General features: G+C 45.6%; 1 protein-coding gene across 1 annotated transcript; it reads left to right on the top strand.

Moving 5' to 3' along the window:
* The first annotated feature begins 9,396 nt into the window (after positions 1–9,396).
* LOC311129659 (mid1-interacting protein 1-B-like) lies at positions 9,397–11,006 on the top strand. Its single transcript, XM_084162031.1, has one exon. The coding sequence runs from the start codon at positions 9,673–9,675 to the stop codon at positions 10,147–10,149; it is 477 nt and encodes a 158-aa protein (XP_084018157.1). The 5' UTR covers positions 9,397–9,672; the 3' UTR covers positions 10,150–11,006.
* Positions 11,007–11,748: the final 742 nt, after the last annotated feature.

The following is an 11,748-nucleotide window of genomic DNA, read 5'->3' on the forward strand; positions in this document are numbered from 1 at the left end:
TCTTATATCTCCTAGATAAAGGACAGACACTTCAAAACCTTATTCCTTATGATTTATTTGTTGACTGTTTTTTATGCCATTTATGAATGTGTTATTCAATGTATTTCTATGGGCTATAGTAGTAAAGGCCAATTTCAATATTTTATTAAATAATGTTTTTTTATATTTTTTTTTTACCTAAAGGGGTCCTAAAATTCAAAGCTCAAATAGCTAAATGATCCATGGTATAACAACCTGTGGTTACCTTGGTTACCGTATTGGCTCACAGCAAAAACCTGACCTTTTTCAAATGCAATTTTCTTGTTGTCTGCATGTGTTAGTCAATTACACACTACATTTTTTCTAATGCAATTTTCTTGTTATCTGCATGTTTTAGTCAATTACAAACTACATTTAAGAAAAGTACAACATGTCTAAAGATTACTTTTCAACATTGCCTGCTCCCAAGTGTTCTCACTACTTAGAAAAACGTAATCTTGAAGGGCTTCCCTCATGTGCCTTTTCATGACGGCACTAATGTTAGCCATGTGAGTTAGTGCTAGCTAGCTACCAACCAGAACATTAAACTAGCCAAGACCAGCAACGCAAACAATTTATTTTTATTTTTTATTTAACCTTTATTTAACCAGGTAAGCCAGTTGAGAACAAGTTCTCATTTACAACTGCGACCTGGCCAAGATAAAGCAAAGCAGTGCGATAAAAACAACAACACAGAGTTACATATGGGGTAAACAAAACATAAAGTCAAAAATACAAACAGAAAATATATATACAGTGTGTGCGAATGTAGTAAGTTATAAAGTAAGGCAATAAATAGGCCATAGTACAAAATAGTTACAATTTCGTATTAACACTGGAATGATAGATGTGCAAAAGATGATGTGCAAATAGAGATACTGGGGTGCAAATTAGCAAAATAAATAACAATATGGGGATGAGGTAGTTGGGTGGGCTAATTTCAGAATGGCTGTGTACAGGTGCAGTGATCGGTAAGCTGCTCTGACAACTGACGCTTAAATTTAGTGAGGGAGATAAGAGTCTCCAGCTTCAGAGATTTTTGCAGTTCGTTCCAGTCATTGGAAGCAGAGAACTGGAAGGAATGGCGGCCAAAGGAGGTGTTGGCTTTGGGGATGATATACCTGCTGGATGGTCTATAATGCTACAAGTAGTGAGTGGAGTTACAAACAGACTATACTACAGAAGTTAACAGTCTTACCTGTGGTGAAATGTTTTCCACACACATAGCTATGTTCTTAACTTGGACTGAAATAGGTGCCGGTACTCACTTTGGGTACCGGTACTGTTTATATTTTGGTGCAGGAGCGCCACAATAGTCCGCCACAATGGACGCGTCATAATACCCATAAAACCTAGCGGTAAACCTGGTGTAGGCTTACCTTGGCGTGGACAAGGTGAGTTTTATCAATATCTTCAACTCAATTTACTCAAAGAAAATCAAAATGCTAATTAACAACAGAGAAGACCTCAGCAAGTCTACAAATTCCTGCAGGAAGCTCCTGCACGTCATCTCTAGCCGACACTGTCAGCTACCATTCACCAGCACGATCAGAGACCTGTGCCCAATCCATGATGAATCCATGTGCTGTATTGAAATGAATTGAATAAAGTGTTGAACTTCTTCCGTCCCCTTTCTCTGTCTTAGCTAGCCACTGACTACACTTTAGATAGCTAGTTAGCAGAGCAGTAGATAAAAACATTATTTTGTATTACTTAGCCTAGATAATTGTTTGTACAGTATGTCGTATGTATTTTTCAAGGATGAGCATATGAGCATTAAAATGGGAGAAGACCACTATAAGTCTGGCTATGTGGAGAAGTGCAGCTATAGTGAGGGCCAACTTACCGGTATGGTCAGGGCCAGCATGAGGGATAAGGTTTATCCTGTGTCGGCGAGTTTAGCTATTAAGTTAAATTGAGCATCTTAGCAATACAATGTGTTCTATACAGCTGTCAACATTCTACAAGGAAAGAGACACAATCAATGATATAATCATTAACCAGATTACCCCAGATACCAGACTTCGATGAGTGAGAGAGTGGGAGAGTACATAACTACCAGCAGATCTCCTTGGACATAAAGTAAAAATGTTGATGCGTCTACAAATTCAATGTTTTACACCATATTGTATCATATTTGATGAGTTACTGACCTGTCCGTCCACAGGCTCGATGTGCTGTAGTCTCCACAACTGGACGCTCGTGCTCGGATCACACTGCCACAGGATGTCCATGCACCGGATGGTCTGAAGGATGCACTCTGTTGAACTGGAAAACAAAGAGACATTTGGTCAGTGGTAGGTCTTTTTCAATTCTGTATCACCATCTTTATCTGGACAGAAAACACATTGTTTATCATAACACAAACCCACCTTGGACAATGTGACAAGTGGTCCCTCAACACCCAATCCTCATTTCTCATTGTTTGTTCTTGTTCCCAATCAACAGTCTGGAGCTTCCTCTTCTGCCATGGTGGATGAGCTACCTTTTCTGGTAAATACAGGGCCGTTTCTCTTTCCAACCGGAAAATGGCAGCTACAAACCTGAGTGTTTTTACTGGGTTTCCGGTCCCCCCACCTGAAAGACAAAAAATATATATACTTTTACTAGCTAGCTAAATTGATTACTAAAATGGTAACATCTGTATTAAAATACCATAACCCACAGACTTGACTATAGTAACGGTAAAATAGACTGGGCTTTGGTCTATCTGCACATCTGAAATCCTACTATGTTGATGGGACATTTCTGCTGGGATGGAGGAATTATCTGGAATGCTCAACTAGATGATCAGGACAGTTTAGGGTACTATTTGCCCGAAGAGGTGAAGTATTGGGATGAGCTATATGACTGTACTTCTGATTCTAATTCTCAAGAGGAAAGTTAAAACCCTCAGCCGTGAGGTCACTGAGGATGACCAACAGTGATAAGGGGATCGTCTGAAATGGACTGACATGTAGGGATGTAATATAAGGATTTTGGGAACTGGCCAGCAGACCATGATTTCTACGTTCAGATCCTAAATCTGTGGCATGCGATGTTTGTAAAGGCAAAATGTCACTGCAGTGTCAGGCTAGTTTGGCACATTTTCTACTAGCCATTTCACTGCTGTGTCAGGCTAGTTTGGCACATTGTCTACTAGCCCAGTCTGAAAAGTACTAGCTTACTGTAGACATGTATAACTGACTTCACAGGTAATTTGATTAGTCATGTACAACAGATGCACTCGTAGAACTAAACCGTTTGTGTTTTGTATGGGGAAAACATTGAGCCCACAAGTCCTTTGTGAGATAGCTAGACAACTTTAGATAATGTAGCTAACTAGCCAACCAGGTGCCTAACTAGCTAGCCCACCGGGCGATATTTAGCTAGCTAGTTAACATTAGCTCACCGTTCGTGTAGTCAGAATTTTCTAAGTGGTGACATGCTAGCTAACCAACTATGCCCAAGTCAAGCACTGGCAATGTGTAGCCTACTTGGACACCAGGTCCCCACAATTTCCCACTCTTCCACACCGAATAGCCTGAAGCCACAGGGCTCGTCTTGCAGGTTCTATTTCGGTGGGAGCATTGCGAACTGTAGGTCGAGAATTTTGACCAGGTTACATGTACATTGAACGACACAGCAGTTTTTCGGCATGTTTTGTGATTTCTGTATGACAAAAACTTGAGGACAAAGTTGGTTATTTTACAATGGGGGTCAATAGGAAAGAATGTTTGTTTTCCCCAAACTGTGGGCGTGGTCGAGGGAAATTCCTTCTTACTCAACTCGAAGTATGACAACAAACACTTAATTGAAGAATCCCTACTGTTGACCAATCACCGACGAAGTGGAGTAGTCTTCAGCTACCAACTTCGGCTTGCCTCGAGAAAATGTTTTGTGTGCACGAACAGCCGAAGAAACCTTTGTCGAAGACCAAAAAGAAAAAAACGTCACAAAATGTCGCCATAATATATGCACAAACTGTTCCGAACTGTTTCAGATGATGCCTTTAAGATGAGCAGAGGCAAAATTGATAAGTATAATTATCGGAATGGGAGGGAGGGAGGGAGGGAGGGAGGGTGAGACCAAGAGAGATTGACTGACCAAGCAGGTTTTGTCATCTACTGTATGTTGACATTCCTCCCATTGTTGCTGAGCAGTTCAGTGTTTAGAATACTGATTCAATCTGTATAGTTTCTCTCCAGACATTCCAGAACACTCTCTCTACACCCATTATCTCCTACCTGCATTTTTGTGTGTGTGTGTGTGTGTGTGTGTGTGTGTGTGTGTGTGCGTGTGTGAGTGTATGTGTGTGACACACGAGTGCATACTCATATTTCTATTTCTGCTAAATGGTCACTATCTGGAATGAATCATTGCTTGATGTGACTGCTTGGACAGTACTGACAGATTGTTCTTCTTGATTGATTTCTTCTTCTAATTCATCTAAAGAGTGAGGTGCAAAGTCCTCATAAATATAGCTATTCCATCAACAATATGAGAACACTCACCATTTAGGCCTATGAAATTTCAAGGATTACCATAGGCCAAATAAATATATTTGGTGAGTGCTGTCCTACATAATGTAGATGGACCAGGCTGTAGTCACAATGATTCAGCACCCTGGTCGCAATAAATAATAATTTTGTAGTGACTGAAAGCATATTGTTTGCTATTTCTGTCAATTGTTGATTGTGCTGGTGGTTAACTGTAGGTGTATACTGTCACGATCGTCTAAAGAAGCGGACCAAGGCGCAGCGTGTTGAGCGAACATGTTTACTTTATTAAATAAAAGCAACCACGAAAACCACAAAACAAATGACGATAGTGAAGTCCTCTGTGACACTGACAGAACAAATGGAACAAAAACCCACAATGCCCACAGGAAAACAATCAGAATAAATATGGCTCCCAATCAGAGATAACGAGCCGACAGCTGACACTCGTTACCTCCGATTGGGAGTCATTGACCAAACCTAGAAAAGAACCCCACAGAACTGCAAACAAGAAATACACCCAAACCCCAACAAAACAAATACACCCTGGCTCAAATATAAAAGTCCCGGAGCCAGAGTGTCACAGTACCCCCCCCTAAAGGTGCGAACTCCGGGCGCACCAGCATACAGTCTATGGGAGGGTCTGGGTGGGCGTCTGTCCACGGTGGCGGCTCTGGCCCTGGTCGTGGTCCCCACCCCACCTTAGTCACTATCCGCTTCCGTAGCCTCCTCCATATGACCACCCCCCAACTAAACCCCACTGGATTAAGGGGCGGCACCGGACTAACGGGCAGCACCGGACTAAGGGGCAGCACCGGACTAAGGGGCAGTACCGAACTAAGGGGCAGCACCAGGATAAGGGGCAGCACCGGGCTAAGGGACAGCACCGGACTCAATGGCGGATCCTGGCTGGCTGGCTCTGGCGGATCCTGGCTGGACGGCTCTGGCGGATCCTGGCTGGACGGCTCATGGCTGGCTGAAGGATGGATCTGGCTGCTCATGGCTGGCCGACGGATCTGGCTGCTCATGGCTGGCCGACGGATCTGGCTGCTCATGGCTGGCTGAAGGATCTGGCTGCTCATGGCTGGCTGAAGGCTCTGGCTGATCCTGTCTGGCGGAAGGCTCTGGCTGATCCTGTCTGGCGGAAGGCTCTGGCTGATCCTGTCTGGCGGAAGGCTCTGGCTGATCCTGTCTGGCGGAAGGCTCTGGCTGATCCTGTCTGGCGGAAGGCTCTGGCTGATCCTGTCTGGCGGAAGGCTCTGGCTGATCCTGTCTGGCGGAAGGCTCTGGCTGATCCTGTCTGGCGGAAGGCTCTAGCGGCTCCGGTCTGGCGGACGGCTCTGAAGGCTCATGGCAGACGGGCGGCTTATGCAGCGCTTGGCAGACGGACAGTTCAGACGGCGTTGGGCAGACAGGCAGTTCAGGCGCCGTTGGGCAGACGGGCAGTTCAAGCGCCGTTGGGCAGACGGGCAGTTCAGGCGCCGTTGGGCAGACGGGCAGTTCAGGCGCCGTTGGGCAGACGGGCAGTTCAGGCGCCGTTGGGCAGACGGCAGACTCTGGCCGGCCGAGACGCACTATAGGCCTGGTGCGTGGTGCCGGAACAGGTGGTCCCGGGCTGAGGACACGCATCTCAGGGCTAGTGCGGGGAGCAGCAACAGGACGCACAGGACTCTGGGGACACACAGGAGGCTTGGTGCGTGGTGTAGGCACTGGTGGTACTGGACTGGAGCGGGGAGGTGGCGCCGGAAATACCGGACCGTGCAGGCGTACTGGCTCCCTTGAGCACTGAGCCTGCCCAACCTTACCTGGTTGTATACTCCCCGTCGCCCGACCAGTACGGGAAGGAGGAATAACCCGCACCGGGCTATGTAGGCGAACCGGGGACACCATGCGTAAGGCTGGTGCCATGTAAGCCGGCCCGAGGAGACGCACTGGTGGCCTGATGCGTTGGGCCGGCTTCATGACATCCGGCTCAATGCTCAATCTAGCCCGGCCGATACGTGGAGCTGGAATGTACCGAACCGGGCTATGCCTGCGTACAGGAGACACCATGCGCTCTACTGCGTAACACGGTGTCTGCCCGTACTCTCGCTCTCCACGGTCAGTCCAGGGAGTAGGCGCAGGTCTCCTACCTGACTTCGCCACACTCCCTTTTAGCCCCCCCCCAAGAAATTTTTGGGTAGTACCCACGGGCTTCCAGCCTCGACTCCGTGCTGCCTCCTCATACCACCTCCTCTCGGCTTTAGCTGCCTCCAGCTCTTCACGAGGGCGGCGATATTCTCCCGGTTGTGCCCAAGGACCCTTTCCAGCCCGTATCTCCTCCCATGTCCATGAATCCTTTGGAAGCGTCCATAAATCCTGTGTAGGTAGGTCCTGTTGCCGCTTGACACGCTGCTTGGTCCTTTTACGGTGGGTTTTTCTGTCACGATCGTCTAAAGAAGCGGACCAAGGCGCAGCGTGTTGAGCGAACATGTTTACTTTATTAAATAAAAGCAACCACGAAAACCACAAAACAAATGACGATAGTGAAGTCCTCTGTGACACTGACAGAACAAATGGAACAAAAACCCACAATGCCCACAGGAAAACAATCAGAATAAATATGGCTCCCAATCAGAGATAACGAGCCGACAGCTGACACTCGTTACCTCCGATTGGGAGTCATTGACCAAACCTAGAAAAGAACCCCACAGAACTGCAAACAAGAAATACACCCAAACCCCAACAAAACAAATACACCCTGGCTCAAATATAAAAGTCCCGGAGCCAGAGTGTCACATATACATATGATTAGATTTCAGACTGGCTGGGCTGGATCATTTCCGCCTACTTGTTGTGGTGTTTTGTTTTACCATGTCAAATCAAATCAAATCAAACTTTATTTGTCACATGCACCCTTTACAACATGTGTAGACCTTACCGTGAAATGATTACTTACAAGCCCTTAACATTTTACATTTACATTTTAGTCATTTAGCAGACGCTCTTATCCAGAGCGACTTACAGTTAGTGAGTGCATACATTTTTCATACTTAACCAACAATGCAGTTCAAGAAAGAGTTAAGAAAATATTTAACAAACAAACTAAAGTAACACAAAATAACAGGGGGGGGGGGGGGGGGGGGGTCAATGTAAATAGTCTGGGTGGCCATTTGATTAATTGTTCAGTAGTCTTATGGCTTGGGGGTAGCAGCTGTTAAGGAGCCTTTTGGTCCTAGACTTGGCACTCCGGTAACACTTGCCATGCGGTAGCAGAGAGAACAGTCTATGACTTGGGTGACTGTAGTCTTTGACAATTTCTTGGGCTTTCCTCTGACACCGCCTAGTATATAGGTCCTGGATGGAAGGAAGCTTGGCCACAGTGACGTACTGGGCCATACGCACTATCCTCTGTAGCGCCTTACGGTCAGATGCCGAGCAGTTGCCATACCAGGCAGTGATGCAACCGGTCAGGATGCTTTCGATGGTGCAGCTGTAGAACTTTTTGAGGATCTGGGGACCCATGCCAAATCTTTTCAGTCTCCTGAGGGGGGAAAATGTTGTCGTGCCCTCTTCACGACTGTCTTGGTGTGTTTGGACCATGATAGTTTGTTGGTGATGTGGACACCAAGGAACTTGAAACTCTCGACCCACTCCACTACAGCCCCGTCAATGTTAATGGGGGCCTGTTCGGCCCGCCTTTTCCTGTAGTCCACGATCAGCTCCTTTGTCTTGCTCACATTGAGGGAGAGGTTGTTGTCCTGGCACCACACTGCCAGGTCTCTGACCTCCTCCCTATAGGCTGTCTCATCGTTGTCGGTGATCAGGCTACCACTGTTGTGTTGTCAGCAAACTTAATGATGGTGTTGGAGTCGTGTTTGGCCACGCAGCCGTGTGTGAACAGGGAGTACAGGAGGGGACTAAGCACGCACCCCTGAGGGGCCCCAGTGTTGAGGATCAGTGTGGCAGACGTGTTGTTGCCTACCCTTACCACCTGGGGGCGGCCCGTCAGGAGGTCCAGGATCCAGTTGCAGAGGGAGGTGTTTAGTCCCAGGGTCCTTAGCTTAGTGATGAGCTTTGTGGGCACTATGGTGTTGAACGCTGAGCAGTAGTCAATGAACAGCATTCTCACATTGGTGTTCCTTTTGTCCAGGTGGGAAAGGGAAGTGTGGAGTGCGATTGAGATTGCGTCATCTGTGGATCTGTTGGGGCGGTATGCGAATTGGAGTGGGTCTAGGGTATCCGGGATGATGCTGTTGATGTGAGCCATGACCAGCCTTTCAAAGCACTTCATGGCTACCGACGTGAGTGCTACGGGGCGGTAATCATTTAGGCAGGTTACCTTCGCTTCCTTGGGCACAGAGGTGGTCTGCTTGAAACATGTAGGTATTACAGACTCGGTCAGGGAGAGGTTGAAAATGTCAGTGAAGACACTTGGTGTGTGAATGTTTTGAGAAAACTCAATATAAACCATTGTGTTGCGTTTCAGTGGCTGATGCGCAACACAGGCTGACAATTGTGCGGACATAGAGCCTCCTATCATTTGGTTTGCGTAGCTCAGTTGGTAGAGCATGGCATGTGGGTTCGATTCCCACGGGGGGCCAGTATGAAAAATTTATGCACTTACTAACTGTAAGTCGCTCTGGATAAGAGCGTCTGCTAAATGACTAAAATGTAAATAAATTGCTTTCCTCCTGGGCACTGGGCAGGGGCCGGATAGTAGGCTAATCGCTATTGGGAGGCCGCTCTCCTTCATGCAAACTATGCCCAAAAAGAATATCTGTATGTGTGCTAGCTCGTTGGAGTCCGGTTACAACTGTAGAGAAATAATAATCCTGACAAACAGGTTCTGGGCACGCCCTTGGACACGAAACCACCTGCTCTATAAAGATCCCACCCGGGACCAGTAAGAGTCAGAACAGAAACGAAAAGAAGAAGGAACAGGCAAAAGGAGAAACGATAACTATTGCCGAACTCTCTCCATAGCTTGAAACACAGAAATCTGCACTGACAAGAATTACCAGCAACCAATCTCCGTTTAAGCATTTAATACAAAAAGGACAAGCCGCTTTCCAAAGCTGATTTGAAAATAATTAGAACAGGGTACACGCAAAGAAGAAACGAACTATCCAGCTCTGGTTGACAGTTATAACTTTCATTTCTAAAAGAAGTTCAAGAATCAACAACAGTCGCCAAGATGATGCAGATCTCAGAATCCCACCTGCAGAAGAACTCCCTGTTCAACTCCATGAACCGCTTCATCGGTGCCGTCAACAACATGGACCAGACGGTGATGGTGCCCAGCCTGCTGCGGGACGTCCCCCTTGAAGAGGCGAGGGAGGTGGCCGCCCTGAAAAGTTCGGGAAACAGCGACATCGAGGACGGCGACATGTACAGCTACTACCAGCTTCTCAAGTCTATCCGCTGTGACATTGAGTGGGGAGTGATGCGCGCGGAGGAAGACAAGAAGCGCAAGGAAAGCTGGGCTCCCATCTCTCGGATGGATTCAGCGGAGGAAGATTCGGAGGTATCGTCGGAGGAAGAGGAGGATAACCTGCAGAAGCAGTTCCAGTTCCACATGACGGGGCTCCACGGGGTGCTGTCCAAGCTGACGCAACAGGCCAACACCCTGACCAACCGCTACAAGCAGGAGATCGGCATTGGAAGCTACTAAAATGGAGCACAACGACCCGAGCGAGCCCTCATTCCCCGATGATCGATTCTCATTCGCGGAAAGGAGGTGAACTGAACTTAACCGAATAGTCTATCACTGATGAAATTCGTTTGAATGGACTGAGAGAGAAAGAAAATAAGAGAGACAGAAATAAACATTTCTGCTCTCTATATGTGGTATTATTTTACCTTTGTGATATATTATGTTGATCCAAAGTAATGTTGTGGTTGACCTGCTATGTGGTATATCCGGGTTCCACTACACCTGTTTTGCACTCAGATTTTTTACCACAATGTCTGTGTTTTATGCACGGTGTCCAATGGCGCTCCATGCCTTCAGCTCAAGTGACACAGATAATACATATGTATACATTTATTTAATATTGATGTATTTAACTTGTTACCTCGCACTGTATGTTTGAGAGCTGTATATTTCAAGGTTGAAGAAGTACATGACCTCAGAGACATTTGGCTATATATTTCTTTACTTCTTAGAAAGGGGAAATGCGCATAGGATTTAGCATGTCTAATGATGCCAATGTGTCAAAAAAGTCTGTACAGGTCTTGTACTTTTCCCTATTGTTATGTGTCTTTATTATGTGCTTAGCTAAATGGAGGAGGCTTGACAGATTCTTGCCTATGATCCCATTGCTGCCCTATATGATCAATGAACTGAAATCAACTGATGGTTCTTCTGCATAGAGAATAATGAAGGATTCCAAGAGATCATGTTATTATCTTGCTATTGCCATGGTATTTATGGAGAGGTGAAACTCCATAAGCCAGTGTTTTTGTATGTACTATATTATGTTTTTATATTGAAGATAATGTATTTGTACTGAGAAATAAAATATTTTGTAAATGAAATTAATTTGTTATGCAAGTTCTTTGCCTATAGCAACACTTCACCTAGAATGTTGTGGAACAGGAATACAATTGAAACAGCTATCATCCTCCAACTGACCCCAATACATTTCAACCAGTGTTTGATATTTCCCTAACATTTAATGTTTGTCCAGGGATCACTTCATCATATGTACATGTTTCTATACAAACCCTATTCACCCTATACAATAATTTTAAAGGCATACAAAGGCAGAGTGAACCTGTAACATATATCCACTTGTCTAACATAATTAAACGTAAAGCACACAGAAACTCTTAGGTTACAGTAATGATACAAACCAAAGTTATTTTGGTAAACATGCATTAAAATGGCTCATATTGAAGTACAAGTAGTCATGTGATATGACATGGCCACTCCCACGGTTTTTCATTCAGCCAATTAAGAAGGATTCATTTTATTTCCTTAATAAGTGTGAGTCTACTCTCAGCTACAGTAGCTGCATATGCTGCATCCATCCAACTCAGATTCAAGGCATTTGCAGGGCATTGAAATAGACCCCTCTATTCTGTATGCAAGGTCATGAAACAGCCACTGACTATTAGGACCATGCAAATACATCTCCCAAGAGTACATTTTTATATTTATTTTGACATTTTAGTCATTTAGCAGACACTCTTATCTAGAGAGATGTACAGTTAGAGCATTCATCTTAAGTTAGCTACAGTTGAAGTCGGAAGTTTACATACACTTAGG

The sequence above is a fragment of the Coregonus lavaretus genome (genome assembly GCF_964263955.1).
Source record: "Coregonus lavaretus genome assembly, chromosome: 5".
NCBI lineage: Eukaryota > Metazoa > Chordata > Actinopteri > Salmoniformes > Salmonidae > Coregonus > Coregonus lavaretus.